At 48.7% G+C, this 27,074-nt stretch overlaps 1 protein-coding gene across 4 annotated transcripts in view; it reads right to left on the bottom strand.

Moving 5' to 3' along the window:
* KLHL3 (kelch like family member 3) overlaps positions 1-27,074 on the bottom strand; it is a 1,295,653-nt gene that overhangs the window by 139,100 nt on the left and 1,129,479 nt on the right. For all 4 annotated transcript variants that reach the window (XM_069652631.1, XM_069652632.1, XM_069652633.1 and 1 more), the window contains one exon: positions 11,111-11,254. In XM_069652631.1, the coding sequence (XP_069508732.1) occupies positions 11,111-11,254 (144 nt within the window). The remainder of the gene's footprint in view (positions 1-11,110; positions 11,255-27,074) is intronic.

Below are 27,074 nucleotides of genomic sequence, written 5' to 3'. Positions count from 1 at the left end.
CACTTATCGTCCCTGTCCGGAGGGATAGAAGGGTACGCCATTTTATTTGAAGCTGAGGTTGCCTGGACCACCAGACTCTCGGGAGTGAAATGTTTAGACAGATAGCCGGGGTCGCTATTGGCAGGGCGGTATTTTGAAGTAAGGGATTTATTCACTGGAGGAATAGAATCCGGAGTCTCCCAATTCTTGGCCATCCTATTTTGCAAGGCTACGTGGAAGGGTAGGATTGGATCTTCCGTGGGACCATGGTCCAATATATCTGTCAAATCATCCTGGATGAATTGGGTTGGTGGTCTAGCCCATCCTAAATAATCAACCACTTTTGCCATTAGTTGACGGTATGAGGACTGGCATGCTCTCCTGGTACTGGCCTGCCAAAATCTGTTTCAGGAGATGTATCAATGCCACTTGCATTATGTAAGGATTCCACCAGGTCCCTCATCCTACTTTCTTCAAAAATCGGGCATTCTGGGACCTATGGAGTACCATATTCCAGTCCAAAGGGTACATTCTCCTCATCAGATCTCTCCTGTTCCTCAAAAATGGAGGTCAGGGACTTGAACAATTCCTTCCTAGGGAGAGGAGGGAGAGGTGTGTTAGTGGACCCTGAAGGCATTACAGGCTTTGCAGCCTTCTCTTTTCCTGGCTGAGTTGGCTGAATTGGAGCCTTTGGAACCTTTGGCGCCGAGGGCTTCGGGGTCGACGTCGACAAAGGCGTCGATGGAATAGTGGTTGTTGACGGAGCCGGCTTCGAGGGCGTCGAGGCGCTCTTTGAAGATTTGCCCTTCGAGGTGCGTTGGGTTTCGGACGGCGTCGGTGACCTCGAGTGGTCGACTCAACTCGAGCGGTCTTTCTCGCTCGGCGTCCTGGAAGGTTCTCTATCCTTCCTTCTTCGATCACCCGGGCTCGAGGGCGCGCAAGTGTCAGAGCGATAATGCTCCCGGCCGGCTTCCGAAGAAGACGCGGACCGAGGCTTTGCTTTTTCAAACACCTCCATCATTTTAACTCTGAATGCTTCCCACTCTTCGGTGGAAGAATGTTTTGTGGGTCATTTCATTCTTTTTGGGGATTTGCCCGAGGAGGAGGGTGACCTGTGGCGTCTTTTCTTCCATTTTTTCGTCAAAGACGACGAGCGATGGGAATCGCTTTGGGACCTGGACCGATGTCTTTCGCGTTGAGGAGACTTCTCCTCACGGGACCTCGACTTTATAGGCTTTCTGGTCAGATTTACGATCTACCTGTAGTTTTCCCTTCCTCTCTCGCAAGGCCGTCCCGTCATCGCCTGACACTTTGTACAGGCATCCATGTTGTGGCCTTCCCAGAGACACCACAGACATTCTCGGTGTGGGTCCGTGATAGACATTTTTGAACCGCAAGATTTACACCTTTTGAAACCCGAAAGCGGGGTCGTAGTCGGCGTCGATGACACATCGATATATATCAGTAATATTCACTGCGTCATAGAACCTGAGGCGCGCCGAATCTCTGAAGCGAAAAAACGGAACTGAGGCCAACGGGCACCGCGCGTGCTCCTTGTATACCCGATGACGTCACCCTCGACGGAGGCCTTCGAGGGACCATCGACTCGACGACATCGACGCACAGCACCCTCTGCCGAAAATGTTTTCCGAAGCAGCTAAAACTGGATGGAATACATCTAAGATGAGGAATACGTTGCAGGACACAATCCACTCGAAAAGCACAAAAAAACAGGACCAATTAATGACCCTATTTTCTTAGCTTCATTTACTGCTGACAGGGCTGGCATATATGGCAACCTATACTTACAGCAATAGTGATCAGTGCAAGACTTGCGGCAAACAGGATGGGGCACAGAGAAGTGCACCATTTACCCTTGGCGGCAGCTACAATCAAATCTGGTTTCAATAGTAATCTCAGTCTAGATTATGAGCAATAGCAAAAGCCTATATTGCTTGCTATTGCTGTCATTTTGACAATGAACTCCTGTTGTGATGATCAACATATGGCTCTCACCTTTAAGTCATACAGTCTGTGATGAAGCCACAGGTCTTTCTCTGGGGACTCCTAGTGAGGTGACTATAGGGGCTGGGGGCCTCCCTAGCAAGTGGAGGATAGGCCCAGTGTTGGTATGGGCAGATCCCTGGGTCAGCCCCTATTGGTTTAAGGGAGACCACCTCTAACTCTGGGCTGCCAGAACCACAGGCCCCCAAGTAATACGTTTTGGGAACAAAGAGCACAGTATTTCATTAGTCGTAAGGCTGGGAAAAATACCAAAATCTGACAGCCGTCAACTCTGCAAAAAGAAAACCATTAGCAAGCGAGTCAATTTCCCGCAAAGTGGCAGCAGATTGTCACAGGAACACACTGGAAGACAATGGGCCTCATTACAAGTTAGCCGGTCCGGAAAGAACGGTGGTGGTAAATCCGCCACCACTGTTCTTTCCGGACCGGCTGATCTCGAGTTCTGCAGGCAGGAGGTGTCACTCCCGCCAGGTCTGACCTGGCGGGTTTAACACCACCCGCCTGCAGGCAGACATGGAAACACCGGCACCATTACAACATAGTGCCAGTGTTTCCACTTCCCCATTCCCATGGAGTCCTATTGGACTCCATGGGAATGGGGACTTAGAGAATTCTGCCTCCGGAATTCCCGGGTCACCGGGGTCGTAATGCCCCGATCATTCGAGGAATCACGGAGGCTGAATGGTAATACGAGTCCGGCGGTAATCTGCCAGTTTTTCCGGCTCGGTTACCGCCGGACTCGTAATGAGGCCCAATGCCCCTAAAATGGATCATGGGTTCAATGGGGCCGCTGAAAATGAATAAAGAATCCTTCATTTTCCCTGGTCCTTTAAGGGAACAGAGTTTTGAGCGTTTTGGAAATAAATAGCATACAAATCATTTTTCCTAGACAAGGAGATCCAGGGCACCAACATGCATGAAAGGCATACTGAAATCTAGAACATGGCAAAAACGCGAGTCCTCGGTGGCCTCCACAAGAAGCTGCACTTTCAAGAGGAGCATAGTTCACGGGCCTACTCAACACATTTATGCTGAGCATGTCCCCCTATATACCGAATCACCAGTGGTCAGGGTAGAGAACGCATGGTAAGCACAAACCTGCTTTTCCTACCATTACCAAATAAGATTACGAACGATAACAACTGGCCCCCAGGCAACAACAGGGATTATACCAGAGGGAAAAGTAGATCAGCTTATTGTAGCCCTTGCAATCAAAAAGTGCAGAAACCTAGTTTAACTTGCACTTCCCTTTTGGCCTGGTTACGGATGCCTGTCACCCAAGTAACAAGTAGTACCCCTTTATTAAAGTAATTCATTGGGCTGGCTAAGCTCCTTCTATCCTCACAAAAAAATTCAACCCGAATCGCAATATGCCAACAAGTAAATAGATTTTCTAACAGGTGTGGTTTTATATATGCTTTGTGTTGTCTTCCCCTCCCACTTCCTGGTCTCGGCCCTGTTCCCCCCTCCTTGCCTGCCCCCCTCCACTGATTGGGGCGATGCTAGAGCCCTACTCAGCGAGGCTCCAGGCCCTGTGCTCTCGCAGGACCAGCACTTCTACTAGTGCTTTAAAGGGGCTATGTAGTGCCCCCATAACCTGTAGCTAATTTGCCACCTTTGCTGCCTTTATAATTGTTTAGCGCTCCATGCGCAGTCCAGCGTTGTTTCTCCTTCCTGCTTCCTGGTCTCGGCCTCATTCCCTCCTCCCTGCCACCCCTCTCCTCTGATTGGTCAGTTAGACCCTCTTAACACATCCTCGCAGGGTAGCCCGTCTGCCTGTGCAGCCCTTCGGCTAAGGGACAAAGGCAAAGGGCGGCTCCTACTGTGGTGGCTCCAAACCGTGTCTGCAGGTATCAGCCGGGGAAGTAGGCACCCACTAACATAAACCAAGCCTAAACTACCAACTACCCCTCAATCCCTCAGTTACATATATAACCAAACAGACCCACTGCGCCTCATCATCTAGCTCATTCACTGCATTGAGCTCAAGGAAAAGGACCAGCAGTGCCCCCAACTGAGTCCCCGGGTGCAGTGTCACACTCGAATATTCCCTCTAACAACAGCCAACCCATCCCTGCAGCAACCACACTCAACGAGATGGTTGCCAAAGCATCATTTCACCAACAAACCAGCAGTAGCAGCCGGCTGCAGGGCCCAGACGCACCAAACGAGGAACAGACTGCAGTCAACCAGCATCAACGGATAAGGTAGGCACAATTTCACTGGTACTAATAACCACATTAGCATTCACCCCACCACACACCACCACCACTTGAACGAAGTACACCAACCACACACATCAGTCGCACTCACTAGGAAATCCATTGTGAACACAAACTGTTTTCAAAACAGTCGTATTGTTAAACCTAGGCCTTTCTCCCACTATACAGGAAACTCAAATCTAGGTGTGATCTCCCCCCATATCTGCCTATTGTATTGTGAAACCTAGGCCTCTCTCACACTATACAGGATTCTCAAATCTAGGTGTGACCCCCCCTCCACCCAATATCTGCCTATTGTATTTGTAACCTACTGTATTGTGAAACCCAGGCCTCTATCTCACTACAGGATTCCAACAGCTAGGTCTGTTCTCTGGTACCACTAACTGTATTATGAAACCTAGGCCTCTTGCCCACTATATAGGATTCTCAAATCTAGGTGCGAGTCCCCATATATGCATATTGTATTGTGAAACCTAGGCCTCTCTCCCACTATACAGAATTCTCAAATCTAGATGTTATTCCCCCATAACTGCCTATTGTATTGTGAAACCTATTGCATTGTGAAACCCAGGCCTCTCTCCCACTATACAGGACTCCCACATATAGGTGTGCTCTCCCGTACCACTAATTATATTGTGAAACCTAGGCCTCTCTCCCACTATACAGGGCTCCCAAATCTAGGTGTGACTCACCCATATCTGCCTATAGTATGGAAAACTTAGGCCTTTATCCCAATCTACCGGAACCCACATCTAGGTATGCTCTCCCTATCTACCTATTTATTGTGAAACCTAGGCCTTGCCCCACTAGACAGGAATACCAAGCTAGGTGGACCTCGGATATCTGCCTATTGTATTGTGAGACCTAGCAACTTTCCCCAGTAGACAGGAACCTCGAATCTAGGTGTGTTCCCATTGCATGCCATTTGCCTAACCCCAGGACCCCACCACTTTCCGGGAACACCCAGCTAGCTACATAAGGCAATTGCTTAAAGCGAGATCATTGCTGCGGTTAAACGCGAACCCACAATCTAATTTCAGGAGCTTGTCAGTCAAACGGTGTAACCCATGCCCCATTTGAATACCCTTAGTAACCAGACCGTGCTCTGATTAGACACGCGGCCATCAGAAGATAGAAGCCCAAAACAATAAATCACTACCCGGCCAACCACCATTGAAAACCTTGTACTATACATCAGATCATAAACAACCTACAAAACACAAGCCAACATAGTACACCCCATTAACACAATGGGAGAGGACAACACTTGACAACATTCAAACCACACAAAGTCCTACAGGCGGGTTACAGCCCCTGTAACCCCAAGTCTGAGCGATCGCACCACCAAAGACCCAAAAATGCCCCGTCAAAGAGCAGGCCGACGCCAAAGAGAAAGAGAAAATAGATCAAACCAAACGGTTACGCACCCGACTCCAGCAGAAACCGCCACAAATACAGAACACCCGCCGAAAAACACTCCAGCCAACGAAACTAATATCACAAGAAGAAAAAAATGCCTATCTCTAACGATGCATCTCGCAACCACCTCTCTGCCTCGACAACCCAACACCGCTAATACGTCCAGGCACGCCAAGAACTGACTGGAACCCCACAGGAAGAGAAGAGATGACCCAAGAAGGGGAAGGAATGAAGCAAACACCCTCACCCCTTACATCACAAAAGCACAAGGGCACAACGAGTAACCACAGCAAAACATAGAAGATGAAGAAGCAGAAGAATGTATCATCAAACTGACAATCAACCTAGCAGATTGTTTCTTCAAGGAAGCAGAATACATGGAGCATCAACCAAATTGTGACCTAAACAGAGAAGAAGCCTAAAAGAAGAACCACAAGACAAAGCAAGGATAAAAAAACAATTCTATCCATGTCAAAACGATCCACTGCAACCTCATCAATGCCAGATCAATGTCTTAACACGCCAGAGATACTTGACCTCCTTTGCGAAGGTGATCGACATCCTATTCATAACCGAAACATGGCTAGATAACAACTACAAAACCAAATTGCATAATTGCATCCCTGACAACTTCACATGTCCACAAGTAAACAGGAAAAACAAGAGGAGGAGGACTGGCGATAGCATACAAGAAACACCTCAAAATTAAAATGGATGAAGCACTAAACATCAAAAACTGCAAATCCATGATCCTTCACCTAACAGAAAACCCCAAAACAAACCTCAAATTCGTCCTGGTATACAGACCACCAACATCTGGTTTGACGAAGAATCCGCTAACTCACAGAAGTCACCAGCCAAACAACTGAAGACAATGAAACTACATCAGTTAGTCAAAGAAGCAACCCACACTGTAGGACATATGCTAGAGGCGATCTTCGCCAACATAAATCTCAACACCACGACGCCACCACTATAGATCCTCGTCATTCCATTTGTGATCACACTCCCCACGACAAAGCCAAAAAAAACAGACAAACTGCAAACTATCCTGAAAAGAAACTGGAGAGCCATCAGAGCTAGCAACCTAGCAGAACAATTAGAAACTCTAACCACTGACAAAAACCCTGGACGAAGCTGACATCAAAATAAGAACAGAACTACTTCATAAATGAATTGCTGGAATGATCAACGGGATCTCAAAGTAAAAACCTTTCACCCCATCATGCAAAAGAGCGACAGCAAAATGGTTTACCCCGCTACTCTGCACCATGAAAAGGAAAAACAGGAAACTTGAATTAGAATGGAGAAAATAAAACGATCAGGTGAAGAAACTATAACTCAAGCGACAGTTCCACTCATACAAGAAGGAAATCCATAAGGCCAAAAAGAATACTACGACAACAGAATCACCAAAACCACCAACACCCAAAAGGAATTGTTTAAAATCATAAACCAAACGAGATACCCGCCTGAACGCTCAGATACCTTCACTGAAGCTATGCAATGGCCTTGCAGACCACCTCAAAGACAAAATCACCACAAACAAACAAATCATACAAAGCAGACCAATCAACTACAGCATGCAACCCACCCAGCCATCAGAGGATCACCAGAACAAACTCTGAAACTTTGTCCAATTATAAGCGGAGACATTCATCAAGCTGGTAAGCAACAGCAACAAAGCAGGCTCCCCCACGGATCCATGCCCCCAGACATACACAAATCAATCCTCACATAATGAATGGCCATGGAAAACTACAGAAACCTTTTCAACCAATCACTTTCGTCAGGGAAAGTATCGCAGCCATTCAAAGCGGCACACATCAAGCCGCTCGTCAAGGACACAGCAGGACACGTGGAAGACCTCTGCAACTACATACCCATATCCAACATCACCCACCCAGCTAAACTACTCGAGACACACGTCTAACAGAATAACACAAACATTCATAGAAGAGCACCAACTGTTGGACCAAGCACAAGTAGGCTTCAGACCGATGAGGGGAACGGAAACGGCATTGCTTTCAACCTGGGACGATCTAAAGAGTAAGGCGGACTCAGACAAAAGCACAGCTCTAATCCAAAGCATTTGACACAGTCAACCATGAAATCATCATCGGGTGACTGGAAGAAATAGGAACCACTGACACAGCCCTACTATGGATTAAATCCTACCTAACAAACTGTCTGGATCAAACCTTTCAAATCTACAACCAGCGAATGAGTAGCACAAGGATCATCCTTCTCCCCATTGCTCTTCAATATATATACATGATGCCACTAATCAAACTCATCAAAAAACACAGCCTTGCATGCTACAATTACGCAGATGACACACAGATCATCTACAACATACAAGATAAACAGGAAGAAAACAAAACGCTGAACAACTGCCTACAACAGCTCTACAACTGGATGGACACAAAAAGAATCAAACTCAACCTAGGCAAAACTGAAATAATGATCAAAGCTAAAAGCAGGGAAAACAATCATTACATCCCATAGCCAACGGAACTGGGTACAGCACCAACTCCATCAACGATAGTAAAAAACTTGGGAGTCTTGATGGACAAAAAGCCAACATTTGAACCACAAGTAAACGCTATAATCAAGAAATGTTTATTCCTGCTACACGCAGTAAAAATAATCCTACCATTCCTCTATTTTACCCACAAAACACTCACCAAAAACCTTAGGCTTCTACCTTGATTCAGCCTTGAACTTAGGCAAACAAGTTAATTCCATGGCCTCTGCCACAGCGTACACTAAATTGATACATGCCTGCAAACCTTTCTTGTCCAAGGAAAGTTGTATTACACTAGCGAGAGCATTAATTCTCTTCAAACTTGATTACTGCAACATCCTTTATGCAGGAGCTAGCAAACACATCACAAACAATCTTCAGATTCTACAAAATAATGCACGAAGAACAGCATTAAGCATTCCGAGGAGACAGCGCATCTTTGAGGTCAGATGAAAGCACAATTGGCTGCCCATCAAGGATAGCATTCAGTTTAAAATGGTTTCCATCGCCTATAAATGTCTAAACAATGCTGCCCCACAATACCTAAGAGAAAATATCATCAAATAATCATCAACGCGTCCTACCAAGACTGCTCAGGCATCGCATTTCCCAGATTTCAACTGAAAAGTGCCAGTGGCAGCAGCTTTCCTGTCCTGACTGTCCAATATTGGAACACCCTCCCACCTCATTTGTGCTCTGACCAGACCTTCAGTTTTAGAAAAAACACCAAAAGCTGGCTAGTCATGAATGATATTGGACAGCCATTAAGACATATGTTAGCTACTGCATCTGCTATTTCTGGTAATGTACCATGTATTACACAAGGAGACACTTGGTGCATTTTGTACATATTGTACATATTGTTTTTCTTTTTCTAACCATTTCTGCGTTTAATTGTTTGGCCTCCTTTATCTTCAGTGTTGTAACTATTTTATTGTGTGTAACTGTAACCTGAAATCTCATGCTATGCACCCAGATACCTCCGGGCTTGGTGCGCTTTACAAATCAATAAACAAACAAACCATCATCGCACTCATGTCCAGAGTAGACTATGCCAACAGCCTATCCCTAGGAATGCCAGAACGACTGTTAAAAAACGTCAGCGCATCCAGAACGCTGCGGCAAAACTCCTGCTCAGACTACCACGAAGAGAACACATTACCCCAGTGCTGAAAATGCTACACTTGCTACCAATAAAAGAGAGAATAAAGTTCAAAACGATAAACCATAGAGCAGTCCACGGCCAAGGAGCAGAGTTCCTCAAGAAAAAAATAACAGTCTAACATCCGACAAGATCACTCAGATCAAGCAACAACATTCGCCTATTACCAAAACCTTACAACAAAAGAAAAACTTGAAGGATCATCCTTCACTCACCTGGCAACCTTAACCTGGAATAACATACCAAAAAACATATGCAACACAAGAGGCCATTTGGAGTTCAGAAAACTACTCAAAACTTGGCTATTTGCTCCAGATTCAGGAAGAATGAACTAGGAAGAAAGGACAACAAAACTATGAATACCCCTGTAGGGAACTATAATCCCTAACCTGCCCCTCCATTATTGGGCAATAAGGGACAAGTCCTGTGACCAAAACCACACCTGCTGCAGGGCAGGGCAAGTAGCGGAAATGAGCTAGATACACAAGCCACTGGGGCCACACAAAAGCGGGCTCCCACTATACAAGTCTGCCAACCAGGCGGTCAAATAAGAGTACCAAACACAAGGGATTACCATAGAGGTTGGAAACGCAAAGACAAAATAGTAAGAAATTGACAAACACTTGAAAACCATTATAACCGTATCTTAAAAATGTCAACTTTCTGCATACTTAACTTACAAAAACTCACACAACCAACTCTCTGCACAGCAATCCACACACACATCACCACATTGCAGCAACAGACTAACACATAACCTGACACAAATCGACATGGAAATTCTGGCACCAACCGCAAACCGCACTCAACGATGCAAACTGAACTGACGCGGTCAACAGGACATCTCAACTCTCACTTTCCTATCCCCACTATACCCTACCAATCGCGCCCCCACCTCACACCCTCCTTTTCAGATCTGCCAGAGTGCTTAGGGACCTTAGCAGTGGTGACGGTGTGTGGTACATTAACATATGCAGAGTGACAGGCTGCATGAAAGGGAATGGAGGTCATGTGACTGCATCTGGCCTGGCAAGGCGTGTGGCAGTCGGGGCGGTCAAGTGGGAAAAGCTGGGCGTGGCTTGGACAAGCTTGTGGACATTAAGGGGGAGGAGCCATCCACCCCTCACTGCAAGTAGGAGGGGAAGCAGCATACCCGGGCTACATCTGTCGATGTGACCCAGGCTACGTGGACAGCAGTGCTGGAAGCAGGGCTCTCATCACAGCGCTCCCTCCTGTCACGGGAGGAAAATACTGAGAGCAGTGTTGTTGCACTAGCAGCAGGGCTCTTAGTGCTTTGCTTGGAGGAAGGCCTTGCTGAGAGCCCTGCCCGCAGTCTACAATGAGGGAGCACCTGGCTTCCTCCCATTGGCTACAATAAGGGCCCAGTATGGTATTTCCAATCCCTACTGGCTCGTATTGCCCTGTAAGTGGCCAATGAGGGAGTGCCATGTCACTCCCCCAGTATATAATTTAATATATTTCCTTATGATTGCGTTATTTAAACTGTTTTTCTTGGTACGCTCCGATAAGCTTTTCCTACTTTCCCCTTATGATTTTATGTTATTTACCTTGTTTAGTTTTCAGCAATTGAATCATGATCAAAGCCTTTGTTTTAGCCTGCAAATTTTTCTTTTGCTCGATCCATGTGGAGTCACCATGACAATGCAGACAGCCAGTACTGAGAATCTATTTCGGTGGTATTTAATAATGCTTACACATTTCTATTTTTTAATCCATTCACATTTAACTGTGCAAAATAAAATGTGCTCTGCTTACCCGCATAGCTTCTTCCAGTGCTCATATTAGTAGGCAATAGTGTCCACTTGTCAGTAACAGGATTATAATATTCCACTGATGCTAAATTACAGGAACCATCATCTCCTCCAACCACATAAAGCAGTCCATTCACTGCACACACACCTGCAAATATAAACGAACATAAAGATGTTTTATTTTATTTATAACGCACCTGGAAACCGGCAGGCATCAGGGCGCACAACAACACACCAAGACATACATTTAGTTTGACGGGACAAGAAAAGTCATGATATGAGGGTTCTAGGTCATGCTTAGTAAGGAACAAGTTAGTTACCTGTAACTATTGTTCTCCAGCATGGGTCTGGCATGGTTTAACATGCTTATGAACATTCCCCGTCGTCAGGCTGGAAATCCTCCATAAAAGAAAAATAGTTTCATTTTCACTTACACAACTGTTTTTGTCCCATAAACCAATCAATGTCCTCTGAGTCATACTGCCCCCAAAGCCAATGACAGTCCTCTCCCTAAGCCCCTCCCCTGGCAGCCATCTTCAGATTTGGTAAGCACGTAAAGTGGCAGTATGACCAAGAAGAGCCGCAGAGGGGAAGGAGGGAGAGTTCGCATGTGAATCCATGCCATACCCATGCTGGAGAACAATAGTTACAGGTAAGTAACTTGTTCCTTCTCCAGCATGCGGTCTGGCATGGAGTCACATGCTCATGAATAACAAATAAATAGCAGTACAACATTACACAACCAGGGAAGGAGGCAAGGCTCAACAGAAGCAATTCACTCCTACCTCTTGAATAGACTCACCTCAAGCAAACAGGTTGTGTTGCACTGCTTGGCCGACTCTGGACTCCTCTCTGGAATCCCTGTTGACGCAGTAGAAGGTGTGCGTGGACCTGCACGTAGCAGCCCTGCAGATGTCCAGCAGGGGCACAACAGCCAGGAACGCCGCTGTCGCAGCGATTGCTCTCATGGAATGGGCCCTAGGACGGCCGGGCAGCAGTTGGTTTACCAACCGATGACAGTGCATGATGCAGCCGGAGAGCCAACTTGAGATGGAAGCCTTGGACAAAGCCTTCCCATGGTTCACAGGACCAAAGTTCACAAACAGCTGTGAAGTCTTTCGAAAACTCTTTGTGCATGCCACGTAGAACTTCAGGGCACGAGCATCGTCCAGCGAGTGCAAAGCTCTCTCAGCCGGAGACGAAAATTTTGGGAAAAAACAGGTAACATCAAAGGTTTGTTGAAGTGGAATTCCGACAGAACCTTCGGCATGAAAGAGGGGTGCGTCCGCAGCACCACCTTCGATTCGTGAAAAGTCAGTTATGGCTGTTTTCAGGACAGGGCCTGTATCTCACCCACCCTCAGGCGGAGGTGATGGCCACAACTAAGAAGGGGACCCCCATGAGCCTTGTCAGAACCACGTTGAGGTCCCACGCCGGGGAAGACACCTTCACCGGTGGGAAAGATTTTAAAAAAGTCCTTTGAGGAACTCCTTGACAAGCCGATGAGACCAAAGTGTAGACATTCCTGGAAACCCTGTCTAGCGAGAGATAGCCGCCAGATGTACTTTTATCGAGGCGTGCAGCAGTTTAGCCTTGGCCAAGGATGGCAAGTACAGAAGGAATCTGTCGGCGGAACTGGTGTTATTTTAACACTAACCCTGCACCTTCCTCGTCGCCGTGGTCGTCCTCTTCCACGTCCTCGTGGACCGTGTGTAGGGACTTCATATCCTTGTCTTCCCTGGACGAAATTTCCATGGCTTGGGCCACAGTCTTGGACTCATCTGGGGCCTCCTTAACCCTCCCCCCTTTTCCACCGTGAGGGAGTGGAGCCGGGTTCCGAGGCGGTGCCCCCTTCTCTGGGTGCTGGTAGTCCTAATCAAAGTCACCACGGTGGCTCGGCTTCTCGCCTCTGAGAGAAGGATACCTTCGGCGATGTGGGGGCTATACTCTCTTAGGGTCAGCCCCTTTAGCTTTCGAAAGAGCAGCCGCCATCAGCTCGATCGTCGACAAAGACTTTTCCTGTGCCGCCTGGGCCTTCTTGGGCAGCTCAGCCTTCTCCACAATCCGCGGCTTCACTAGCTTCTGCTGCAGCTTACCCAGGTTAGACTATTTCCTCTTCGAGGAGGAGCTCGACTGCTGGCTGGCAATGGAGGCAGAGGGTGATGTCGATCGTGCCCTGTCTTCCGTGGGAACCGCTTCTGCGGCGACCATGGTGGACCCGGACTTGCGGTGCTTGGCCTCATCCTGGGCCCCCAAAAATGAGGCGCCCTCACAGGACTTGTGCCTTCTGGAAACTTCGACGATCTTCGGCCTTGTAGGGAGCTGAACTTCACCGACAACGGATCCCTGCTGTCGAGAGATGGAGAGAAGAGCACACTGGCTGTTTCGGAACAAAAACAGAACCTTTTTCCGCAAAAAAACATGAAAAATCTGGGATTAGCTTGCAGAGCAAAACTCGAGGACTCCCAATACTGAAGCATGCAGTAAAACTGTGAAGATGGCTGCCAGGGGAGAGGCTTAGGGAGAGTACTGTCATTGGCTGGGGGCGGTATGACCCAGAGGACAGCGATTGGTTTATGGGAGAAAGTGAAAGTGGAACTGTTTTTCTTTTACTGAGGATTCCCTGCCTGATGACAGGGAATACTCATGAGCATATGAATCCACGCCAGACCCCATGCTGGAGAAGCGTTTAGCTGAAGAGTAGTGTTTTTAGAACAGAGTGGAAAGAATCCTGATTGTTGTTCATTCATAAGGCTGGAGGCAGGGAGTTCCACTGCCAGGCAGCCGGGGCTGGAAAAGCCATTCGTAGGCCTTTTGCACATATTACTTTGGATGTATTTACAAGTGCTGTATTAGCCAAGTGCAAAGCCCGATTAGGCTTGTAAGGCGTGACAAGTTAATTAAGGTAGATCGTAGCATTTCCATAAAGACATTTGAGAACGATGTTAGCTGACTTCAAAAGGGTTCTGGCCTGTATCGGATAACCAGTGTATGGATTGTCGGTGCAAGGTTATATGCGGTTGACATTTGCAGATGCGACCAGCATCATTTTGAAGGACCTGAAGCGGATGGATACATTTTTTATCTGCCCGTTTCAGTAGTGAATTGCAATAATTGAAGTGGGAGAGAAGGATTGCACGAGCAATTGAAGAGAAGTTTACCTCCCAAATGAATGGTTTAATGATTTTCAGAAGGTATAGATAGTAATGACAATTGCTGGAGATGATTTCCATGATTAGCTGTGTATTGTCAGCATAACTTGTAGAGAAGACCTCCTGCTCCTCTATTAGGCTGCAGAGAGGTCTAATATATAGGTTAAACAATGTGGGTGATATGAATCCATCGTATAGCCTCTGGAGCACAATTCCCCAAGTTTTCCATGGTAAGAAGGAGGTGGCTATGGTCCAGGAGGTTGAAGGCCGCAGAGAGATCTAAAAGGACTAGTAGCCCTATTTTCCTGTGGTCCACTGTTTCCAACATATTCGTTTGGAGATCAAGCAAGGCTGTCTCCGTGCTATGATTAGCCCTAATGTCAGATTGTGAAATCTGGAGGTGTTTGAGGAAAGATTGAAGTTGAATCGGGATCATCTTGTCCAATATTTTCGGTATAAGCTTTGAGTTGGCAATTGGCCTAAGGTTTTTAGCACCCTTGGGATCTAATCCAACCTTCTTCACCAGCAGCGCTATAGTGACGGTTTTGATGGATTGAGGAACAGAATCATGTTTGAAAGAGGAGTTGACAAGCAGGGTGAAGAACGGCATGAAGATGTTCTTATTGGATGCTTAGACAATAGAATCTGGTCCATTTCCTTACTGGCTATTGGCTTAAACAGGAAACGGGGTTGAGCCTCATTATGTACAAGCAAGGGAAGATGATGAGACGGTGGGGACTTTTGGTCTCCTAGATCCTTCTGTAAGTCTTTCTTGATCTCATCATGGGCTGTAGCCAATTTATTACAAAATGTCTGTTGTACCTCCTCACAGTCTTGTTATTAAACCCATCCCTTCAGTTACATTATTTTAGCAAATGCCACCATAAGGTCTGCAGTTCCTCTATCAATAAAATAGGCTTCTAGGCTATAGAATCATTCATATTATTCATGGCAAATGGACATGACTGAAACCGCTACAAAGGTTTTATAAACATCTTGAAGCAACAGTGACAAAAAATGCGTGTTCCCACAGTGTAGCCAGACTGCCTTCCTGCGAGCTTCGACTGGGCTTCATTCCTCGCGTTTAAACAGCAGAATGGTTAGAGACATCCACAGAGTGAGACATTTTCATCTCTCAATTGGGCTGCATTGAAGGAGCGTACATGAACAACCACCAGCAGATGTTTCCTATACGAACATTTTAAAAATGCTGTTGCAAACTGGACATCCTTTAAATGTTTATTAGTATGCGAGCAGTCTATGCACATAATTCAATAGGTAGATTGCAATTTGAGTCCTCAATGTTGCCCATGACTTGCTTAAAATAGACTCTTATCGATACAGTTTGAGTGTTTAATGTGATCAATCTCCCACCTTCAATAGCCAGATCATCAAACTGACAGACGCAAAGCCACCTCAAGGCCTATATCTTGGCTAAACTGTCACTGCCATACCCACTCCTCTGTCCAGCAATGTCATGCAGGCAGTCTCTTTCTGCCCCTTTCTAGAGTAAAACAGCCTTTTATTGTGTAACCTTTGCCCTTCGTCATTAACTATTCCATGGGTTGTCCTTAGTAATGAGCAAGGCCACCTGTGCATTCAATGTCAGACTAGAGGATCAAACTGAGGAGAACCTGGGGTCGGGACAACCACCCATTAAGTGAAGTAGGTCCCACAGGTAGAATATCTGGAGCAATCCCCGGTCTCCCCATCCCTAAACTCCTTGTAGGTCCCCCACCATATTAAACATAATAACCTTATGTCAGCATAAAAGAAGAAGTATGTTAAATATCTAAAAATAAATGTTGCCCAAAATCCTGCAGTCTGTGGTCCCACGAGCATGGCGGGCTGTAGAGCCCATAGTAGAGAGAGGGGTACATGGTTAAAAAAAAGGCACAGGTTGGCAATGGCCTGCCCTGTCAGCCAATTACTTACACATGAGTAATCTGAAGTTCCGAGGTCTAATCACAGTGCACAATCACATGTTATATGCGCATGAAGCCCACTTACAATCTGGAGTCCCTTGGCCCATCCTTCATGTGATTAAAAGAGGGCGGGCATCACTGCAAAGTGTTGAAGTAAGGTGAATGGGGGTAGAGCAGAGGACAGTGTGTGTCACTGCAGCAAGGAGGAAAGGCACAGAGAGTCAGGAGTAGGTGCGAAAGGGGCAGGAAGGGAGCACGCCAGAGGAGGTGGATGAACAGGAGCATGCATTCAGGAAACGGCCAAAAGAGTTAAGAATGGAGGGGAAAATCAAGACCAGGAGATATAGATATATGTGTGCATAGAGCGATATCGATAGAGAAAAAGAAGTGAGTGGAGAAGAGACAGACTAGAGCATGGCGGAACACAATTGCGAAAAGGAGGACAGATCAAGAAGGGGGTAATGAGAAACTCAGAAAGGAGATGTGATCAAGAGGAGGAAGTGTACACGAAGGGGAGCACTAAGAGATTGGGCTTGTGGAGACCTAAGGGTTTGGAAATTCTCCAGAGTTGGTGGCAGAGTCAAACCCAGGGTAGGTCCAGACAGCCTGCAGTAGAGGTGCAGCCAGAGAACCTTCAGGGTTCAATGCTTTTGTAAGGGTCTGATGTTTGATCTGCTTTTAGACAATCCAAGACACAAGGGTGGTGATGTCAGATATTCAAGAAGACACAGAAGAATTGTAGCATCCTGACAAGTCTAACGAAAGACCAGATAGTCATCACCCAAGAAAACAAAGAATTGTAGGGCCACTTAAAACCCCCAAAAGATTGAGTGACTGTTTTTCTGCCGGGAAGGCAGAGTTTAAGGGCGAGGGAAGGACTGAGAAACAGTGCTCAGTATCCTGATTTGACTCTCTTGTTTTGAGAAACCCACCCCATGTTCTCAGTTTAACCTTGAAACACTTGTGTATAGGTGCGTTATAAATGCCATATCATATCATAACCTAATCCCTTATATTCAAGTTTGTTGAAATAAAGATTGTGACATATCTTGCCCATATGACTAGGGAGGTGCAGCTACTACCGAATAGTCCCAAGGGGTGGATTAATGCGGGATGACCTCAAGGGAAGGACTCCCCAGCTGGGGACAAGGGTGATTACCTGGGGTAAAGCCAGTTCAGTAATGTCACTCCCCAACATTTCCTAGCCCTCCCCACTGTTCAGATCTATTTCACTGAAAGTAAACCTATCAATTGTAACACAGGGGACAAAGCCAAAGTCAAAAGTACTTGGACAAAGAAGAGCACAGGAGACATGAAGGTCATTGACTGTGCTAGTAATGGTACAAGGTAGCCCAGAGGAGGCATGAAGATTAAGTCAACAACAGAAACAAAAGACATTTATAATCCGCAATGGCAGGACTGGCAACAAGTATAGACGATGGACTACCAACCCAGTCAAACCCAGCCGGGAGAGGCAACATGTGTGGACAACAGTGGGAGTTTCAAATGCTGTTGGAAGACCAGAATTCTGGTCCAGCTGACACAAACCCGAATGCAGAGCGGGAGAGAAGAGCCGAGCAATTTAACAGAGTGCAGAGCCGCTGCGGTGCTGTAGAGACCGGAGAGAAAAATCTGGTATATCGGAGAGAAGAACCCCAGTCCCAGTGGTGTACCAAAATTCCTCAGAAGGTAACGGGAGGTGCGAGAAACCGAGAGGGGACGCAGGTGTGGCATACAGACAGGTCGGGGACCCTAACACTTGCAAACCTAGCATCTGAGGAGAACCTCCTCGTTGCAGTGGCGACCGTAAACCCACTGACCACCGCAGACACTAACCAGTACAAACCGAGCATGAGAGGAGAACTTCATCGTCACAGTGGAGACAATAGGACCAGAGACAGGTGAGAGACCCCCAATCATTGTAAAACAAGCATCAGAGGAGAGCTTCCTCGTCACAGTGGCGACAATAAGCCCACTGACCATCAGAGAAGGGTCCGGGACCCCAACAAAAGGGTACTGAGCAGGCAAGAACTTCCTCATCGCGGTGGCAAGTCAAGTGATCCACATAGAGGTATTTGGGACTTTACTAACACCAAAACATAGGGGCAAAGTTTACATCAAACTGAAGATTGTGAGAAATTACGTTTTTGACACCAGGAGAAGGGAGTCATTCTCCTGGGGCATCGGCTAAAGTTCTTGGAACACATTCTAAAGATGCTCGGGGAAGGGAGTCATTCCCCCTGCCCTTGTGGTGAACTGTGCCAAGCAATACCAGGAGAAGGGAGTCATTCTCCTGGTCCTGAACTAGGAGTTGTGCTAGAGACGCCAGGGGAAGGGAGTCATTCCTCCTGGATTTATTGGAAACTTTATAGATGTACACCAGGAGAAGGGAGCTATTCTCCTGGACATGGAATTGGATAAAGTCTGTGTGAAACCCACAAGCCAGGGTAAGGGAGTCATTCCCCCTGGCATGCTTGTTGCAATAGAACATTCTTTTAAAACACTATCCGAGACCACCAGGGGGCGCAGGCTGCATGGAAGCCTCATTGCCAAGCTCCCTTAGAACATCTAGTGAAAAGAGAATTTCAGAAGTTAACCCAGCCCGCAAACAGCTGAAATTTGCGGCAGGGAGAGCAGAAAGAGCCGAGGACTACTAGCTCGAATTTCAGCCGAAATCGGACCTGCCATCCCTGGAAACGCATCCTGCAAAACAGCTACCGTCTCCCGCCGGGTGAAGGCCTCCGGCAGCAAAGCGCGGGGCTCCCGCTGAATCGCCTGGGGGCGCCCCAAATAGCAAGAGAAGATCCGGGAGAAAACCTTCAAGGCAAGGGAGACTGAAAAGGCGTCTAATGCACCATAAGCTGAGCGCAGAGACTAGCGACATTGGTCCTTCTTGTGGACGCTTCAAAGAGGCGTCCCGTATTTAGTCGGAGAGGGCACTTCCACCCACGAGCCAACCCCCTAGCGCGAATCTAACGGCCTGAAGCGAGGGGGACAGGGCACACCACGAGAGGAGCCCAGGCAGGCCAGCAGCGCCCAGGAGGACCCGCACATGGGCTGCAACGCAGGGGCGCCACCAGCTGCAGCAGTCCAAAGCCAGAGATACGGAGGGGTCCGCGGCAAGGTCGGAGTGCGTCCCTGTAAAACATCCCGGGGCGAGGACCAGAGCAGCAGTGGAGTGAGTGGGGCCCTATGGGGAGCATTACTGAGCCGCCGCGCCCCACCCGAGTCCCCGGAACACCAGAGATACCTGCTGCCGAAGGGGGCAAGACAGCGCCGGCTTGGAGGGACGCTCCCCCGACGCGTCCCCATCCCTGCGATCAACAGCATAAAGGGCAGGCGGGCGACAAGATCCAGAGCTCCCCGGGCTGTGTGAAACCTGCCCCAGTAGTCGTTGAACTGCGCAGCTCACGAGCTCCGTCACCTTGACTTGAAAACAGCGCCCCTGGATACGAGGCACCCCGGCACACCGCCGCCCGCCGAGCCTCAAGGCGGGAAAGCAGAGGGCTTGGCCTGTCTGGCAGACACCCGGTAAACTCTGCTGCTTTCGTGGGACAACCCTTAGCGCTCCTACGCACAACAGCCAGGTAAGGGGTGCTGCCGCGGGCGTGAGCAGTGAGCGGGATCCTCTTCCGCCCCCGGGCTGGTGCGGGCAGGGGCAACGCATCTACTCGGGGGACGGCTGGGAATGTCGCCGGGGCCTGCAACGGGACACTCTGATTGCTGCACTGGCTGCTGCGGCCTGCTTCCGGCGCTCCGGGGGAGCTGCAGGTGTGCCGAACATCCAACAATAACGTGGAAGCACTGCAACGCACCCTCCTGCTTTGATCCGGGGAACATGAAAGAGGAAATGTAACACCGCCACAACGCAGAGGGTCATTTGGCAACCCCCAAGAAGGCACACTTGCAAATTGGCCCACGTTGTGCACCGATGCAAACCAATCCGCCCGATTGTGAAGTAACAATAGCAGAGACATTACCAAATGCCTAAAGTGCGCAGCTAGCGAGGAGGTAGAAACGACCTGCACGCATAAATAAGGCTCCATACAACAGCGCTGAAGCACGTATAAGTATCCTGAGGACCACAACCCAATGAAGTACCAGCAGTACTCTGCAAAGCAAACGAGGTAATTGTCTGGAAGGTGCAGAAACTGAACTACTTGCCTAGCGTTAGGAACGGTATCGCCCCGCAGAGGAAAGCACAGACGCTCACGGGGGCCCCCTGGCATACTTGTGCATTCATCTCTGGGAAGCATATGACACTTGGAGCCCTGGTGCTCGGTGAAAGGGCACATCACCACTGTCCTGCAGACACAACTGCTACGATTTGCCTGCCGACGTGACAGACTACGAGGGGAGGCGGACACTGGGCTTCCCCGGTTGGCTGGGGTGTCACATTCGACTGCTGGTTGCACGCCTATACTAACTCAAGAACCCTGGGCACAAGACGGGAGGAGTCTGCTGGTGCCACACTAATTACCTTCCACAACAGATACCAACTGAGCCATACCACAGGCACGACTGGTGATCTGATCCGGCTCCCATCGATATGCGGTCATAGCCCTGTGCCCGAATCGCAGATTCACTCTGTTAAGCGGCTGGAACGAACAACTCCCCACCCCCCACCAACAGTGCACTCCCGTGCGGTAATGTCAGTGAGGCATCCTGGACTGTTTCTGGGCCTTAACCCTGGGCCCCTGTGGACAACAAGGCACAATAACATGTGGAGGTCTTTGAGGCGGAGACTCCATTAAGCAGCCGAAGTTGGCATTCCCTGGCCCAGCGGCCCACTGTGTGCACTGTGTGCGAGCGGTGCGTGGAGCTGTGGCCGAGGGAGGCCCTGTAGAACATGGGGCAGCATTAAGAAGTCCAGAGATACGTGGGGCGACAGAGAGCCCAGCAATATCCTTTATCCTTGGAGGGGCTGGCGGACGCTCCACATAAACTAAGTGAAGTGAGCCTGAGGCACATTGACAAACGTGTATACCGGCGGAGGAACTTCTCACTGCTGAGTGGAGACAACGGAAGATAGGAAGCACAAAGAGGTGGGAGAACACACCCACTTGTGCAGGGTCGAAGCATGTGTTAGATACCAGACTACAACTGGAGATACTTGAAAGGCAGCTGAGACGAAGCAAGCGCTAGCGAAGAAACGTGCTGCACTGGGGGAGGCGCGCATATCTCTCTGTTGAATTGCGCCGTTTCGGTCAGGACTGCACGGGGGACCATAACGGGGGACCGCTCCCAAGGGCTACCGCAGCGTGGGGGGGCACCGTATGCCCTCCTGCTGGGGTCTGCCGAGCTGCTGGCCTGCTCACTCAGATGCTGGAACCACAACCCCCTGGCCAAAAGACTGGGGGCTCACCTGAGAGGAGAAGAGGCCCACATAGATAGTGAGGACGCCGTCAGACGGGCCCCCCTACACTGAACACGGGAAAACCCCAGAAGAGCGTTTTACTGACCACAGGGGGAAGCAGCACACGGCCCACAAAACACAGGTAGGGAACGCTAGAAGCCCCGGAAATAGATACCAGCATTGGTGGGGCACTTACGGGGAAGAGCGGAAAGAAAGGGTGGATTAAGGGTAGCCAGATAAACTCAGTTCACAAAACGTGTCCCCCAGAGTGGCAGTCCGGACCAGAGTAGAAAAACCACGACTGGCAACAATCAACAGTGGTCACTACAGCCTCACTGCAAGTTGGCCAGTAGCACCCGTAGCGTACGTCCTACAGCCCTGAACGAAGGTAGTTGACTCTGGCTACAGCATCCCAGATGCCAGGAACCAAACCTAAGGCTGGCCCAGCTAGAGCAAGAACCCCCAGCTAGAGCAAGAACCCCAGCTAGAGCTCAGGAAGGTCAAATAGAGAGGTGCTGGAGACAGAAACGCAGAACACACAGCGGATCGACGTCCCCACCAACGGCCCTGACCACTCAAACAGAACTCCTCCCCACGAACACAATGGCATCAGACAAAGAAGAACTCCTGAATTGCCTAAAGGGAATGGAAGCCAGATTGACAAACACATTTCACAGCTAACTGGAACAAATGAAGGAGGAACTGAAATCCTCCCTTCAGGAGTTCAGCAAAGAAATGGCAGAGATAGGAGAAAGAGTAGATGTGGTTGAAAGCAGACTTTCGAATGTGGCGGAGGAAACCAACCAAAATAGTGTTCTGCTGGATCAGCTGGCTAACGCGACAAATAACCTGAAACTCCAGACAGAAGACTTGGAAAACAGATCAAGAAGATCTAACATTAGGGTCAAAGGCCTAGCGGAATCGGTGCTTGATAAGGATCTAAAGGATACGATGCAACAATGCTTTAGCAACTCACTAAACGATACCCAGCCTGATGTGATCGGATTTGACAGAATACATCGGGTAGGCCCGAAACGGAATGAACCGGGGATGAGATCCAGGGATGTCCTAATAGCGATGACATCATACTGCCTAAAAGAAGACATTTTGAGAGCAGCAAGAACACACGAGGATCTCATAATCAATGGCTCTCGCATACAGCTGTATCAAGATCTAGCGCTGGTTACCCCTTCGCAAAAGACGGCTAATGCAGCCAGTCACGAAAGCCCTTCAATCACAACAAATCCAATACAGATGGATGCACCCATTTGGCCTTTCATTTTCATGGGAAGGAAAAGAGAAGAATTGGCAACTGTGGGGAAGGCCTAGCACTACTGCACCTGGAAGATGACCAACCGGATACAGCCATTCAACCACGGCGCTACATGACAGGCCCATCTAGCAAGCCTTGGGAGTGGTCGATGGAACGAAAGCAAAGATGGGGAAAGACTAGGAAACCTGGGAGCCCACAACAGAGCCAAGACTGATGGAGGAGAGAGATAACGCTTACCGAACAAGGCCCCTAATAATGACAATGTGTGAGGGGCCGACTGCACTGCACCAGAATAGACTACACCGCATGAATGGACGCGTCTGCAAGGAGGTAGGAGGTCACATATCTTGGAAGCTGGGTGAGGTAAAAAGTCATACCTGGCGGTTTGAGAACTGGGAAAATGTTGAGGCCCAAAGCCCGTATTAGCTGGTCCGGAATACCTGTTTTTGTTCTTGCTCATGTGGCTGTTTCTTTTCCGTTTTACTACGTTTGGAGGGATGGGGGGGGGTCGAACCAAGGGGGGAGCAGGGAGGGGAGGGGAGATACGCAGTAAGGAACGCATCTCGAGGGAGGAGGATCCTCAGAGCAAAGTTACCCCGACAACGGAAGCTCAGCCCGATGGGGAGGGGGAGACCTAATGATTTGCAATCCAACAGGGGCAGGACAATTCCTCCAACCAACCTAATCACTAATGGCCCATCCGGATAGCGAACTGTCAGTGACAACCTGGAATGTCCAGGGTCTAAACGCCCCCCATAAAAGGAAATTCGTAGAACACAGACTCTCCTAGCTGGCATCCGACATCGTCTGCCTGCAGGAAACACACCTCCTCGAGTCCGACGAAAAGCGCATCTCCTCTCAACCCTATCCAAGACGCTACTTTGCCTCAGCGGGTCAAAAGAATAGAGGGGTAGCCATATTATTAAGCCGTGACCTGCCACTAACGCAAATCACTGTCAAAAGGGACCCAGAGGAGCGTTACATACTACTCAAAGGCCTCCTGGTTTTGCTCCCCATCACCCTCGCTGCTATATACTGCCCGAATTTTGCACAAAGCTTATTCCTTCACAACCTCCTTCCCATCCTGATAACATTCACTGAGGGCCGTTTAATATTGGGTGGCGACTTCAACCCAAGACCAGACCAGAACCTGGACAAAACGCTCTCTCCAACTAAGGAGGACTTCGGCAAGGCCCTCGCCATGGCAGAATTTCTGAGGGAAACTGACACCATAGACGTATGGAGACTTTCCAATGCTGGAGTGAAGGATTACACTTTCTTCTCTCATGCCCACCTGGGCCACTCAAGTATCGACCTGCTGCTCCTCTCTAGCGCTCTCATCCCCTGCGTCAACACCATACAAATAGGATACAGAGCCCTATCGGACCATGCACTGGTCACAATGAAGCTAAGGGTACAAGGCCTGCCAGACCCGCCCCACCGATACTGGAGGCTATAAGACCACACTCTGACAGATATAGCGGAAGCCCTCAAGAACTACTTCAAGGAGAACACCATCAGCGATACGCCGGAACCTATCATCTGGGACGCAATGAAGCCAGTCATTAAGGGTGCCGCAGGCGACTGCACAGCCCAGCTCCGACAGTTGAACAAGTTACAGCAAGACAAGCTAGAAGCAGAGGTAGCAGAGGCGGAACACAGCCTCAAACAAGGCCACAACAAGAAAGCGAGCCGCATGCTACAAAAAGCGAAAAGAACTCTAGAAATGCACTTAGCGGACAAGGCAGCCAGAGCACTAACCTACACCAAGTGATTTTACTATGTGAACAGTAATAAAGCAAACCGACAGCTGGTTCACAAACTTAAAAAGCTGCAGGCAAGAAACTATATCCAATCTCTCCTGGATGGCCAAAGATCCCTTTGCCACTCTAACGCAGAGAAACTGAAAATTATGACAGCATATCACAAAGGAATCATGACAGGACCCTCAACTACAAAATCCGCACAGTCTCAATATCTAGCAGGACTCGAGCCAAACTCCCTGCACCCTCAACTGAACGCCCTGGAAGATCCTATCTTTGTGGAAGAGGTGAGCGAGGTCATCTCATCATTAAAAAACTCGACCCCAGGACCAGACGGGCTCACGGCCCAATTCTACAAGAAGTTATCCTATATTCTCACACCCCAGCTGGCGACCCTGTTCAACTCGTTATCATCGGGAACCACCACCCCATCCATAGAGGAGTCTCTAACTATGCTCATACTGAAGCCCAGCAGGAACCGAAGCCACTGCGCTTCTTACAGGCCCATTACCCTATTGAACAATGACGCTAAAATATTTGCGAAAATTCTAGCGAACAGGCTAGCGCCCCTTCTACCTGTTATTATCCACCTGGATCAGACTGGATTCATCCCTGGCCGTAGTACCCACGACAATATTAGGAGAACCATAAACATCATCGAATCTGCCAACAGGAAGGGCTTGGAAATGATGCTCCTATCTCTCGATGCACAGAAAGCCTTTGACATGCTAGACTGGGGCTATATCCAAGAAACACTAAAGCACTATGGATTCGGGCCCAACTTCACAAAATGGACACTAGCCAACTATCAACACCCATAGACCAGACTCAGAATGAATGGGGCCAGATCCGACATAATTAGAATAACAAGAGATACAAGGCAGGGATGTCCCCTTTCCCCCCCTCATCTTCGCCCTCTCCATGGAGCCATTCGCGAATAGAACGCACCACAAAACAGCAATCCAGGACCTGGAAATCAAAGGCCAAGTCTATAAAGCAGCCCTATATGCCGACGTCCTCTTAACACTGGCCCAACCCAGGGAGTCCATGAAAGCTCTGTGGACGGAACTGAAGGAATTCGGGGGGCATCAGGATTCCAGGTCAACCTCTCCAAATCCACAGCATTGAGTATCAACCTCCCTCGGACGCTGACAATAGCGCTGGAAAAGGAATATCTAATTCCTTGGGCGAAAAGGCAATTGCCCTATTTGGGGGTCCACCTCCCAGTCACACACAATAAAATATATAAAGCAAACTTCCCGCCATTCCTCAAAGAACTAAAAAATGACCCAATTCGCTGGCAAAAACGGGAAATCTCCTGGTTTGGGAGAATCACGGCTCTAAAGATGGACTTAATTCCCAGATGGCTATATCACTGCTCAGCCTTGCCCACCACCATTCTGAAACAAGTGGTGCAGAAGTTGCAGAGGAGCATCATGAAATATATATGGGAAGGAAAACAGCCACGAATTCCTAGGAAGATCATGCTCCAAGGACGGGAGGTGGGAGGCCTAGGAGTACCAGACGTTGAGAGATATATCCTGGTAGTGCAGCTCTCGCAGGCCTTTGCGTGGTCAGCCGCTATCCCGAAACCCCGTTGGCTGGAGCTGGAAGAGGCCTGGAGCCCAGTCTCGATAGTCGCACTGCCACATATGAAAAGACCCAGCGACCGAGCTGGCACGCGGCCCCTGTCAGCGACCGAAAACACAGTGACAAATTGGAGGAAAGCGGTGCGACGGTGGAATAGCCAAAGCATAATAGGCCCACTCACACCGATCTGGATGAACCCGGAATTCTCTCTGGGCACTAACCCCAATAATTTTCAGAAATGGAAAGAAGGAGGACTAGAGAAGGTGCAAGACTTCTTTGAAGATGGAAACTCTCTGGACTTCGAAGCCTGCAAGGTGAAATTCAAAGTTCCGGAAGCAGAGAGGTTCAGATACTCACAGCTTTGACACTGGCTCTCAAGCAGTGTCATGGAAAACCTTGGAAGCAGAGACCTGACAGCCCTGGAGCGAACCCTCACACCGATGCTCCCTAAGGGTAGAATATGAACCCTCTACAAGATCCTCGACAGAACTGACCCAGCCTGCAAAGAACCATACATGCTCAGATGGGAGCAAGACATAGGGAGGCCCATTGAACCAGAGGAATGGGACCACATCTGGACCAGAGCGCACAGAAGTTCCAAATGCATAAGGGGGCATTCAAAGTATGCTATAGGTGGTATCGAACTCCAGAGACACTCAATAAATGTAACCCAGCGATTCCCCCGCTGTGTTGGAGAGTGTGCCCGGACAAAGGTACACTGTACCACCTACTATGGACATGCCCCCAAGGCTACCGAATTCTGGAAAGCGGTGTTAGACCGAGTCAACACGATCACGGGCCTCACAAACCTATGGGATGCTGGTATCGTCCTACTGGGAGCAAGCGGCCAGGGCCAATTCCCTCTGTCGGGCCACAGAGTAGAACTATGCGCCCTGACGGCATCTAAAA

Source organism: Ambystoma mexicanum, chromosome 3p (assembly GCF_040938575.1).
Source record: "Ambystoma mexicanum isolate Mex_15411 chromosome 3p, UKY_AmexF1_1, whole genome shotgun sequence".
Taxonomy (NCBI): Eukaryota; Metazoa; Chordata; class Amphibia; order Caudata; family Ambystomatidae; genus Ambystoma; species Ambystoma mexicanum.
The sequence above is the reverse complement of the archived record's forward strand: the minus strand, read 5'-3'. Positions and strand labels throughout refer to the sequence as shown.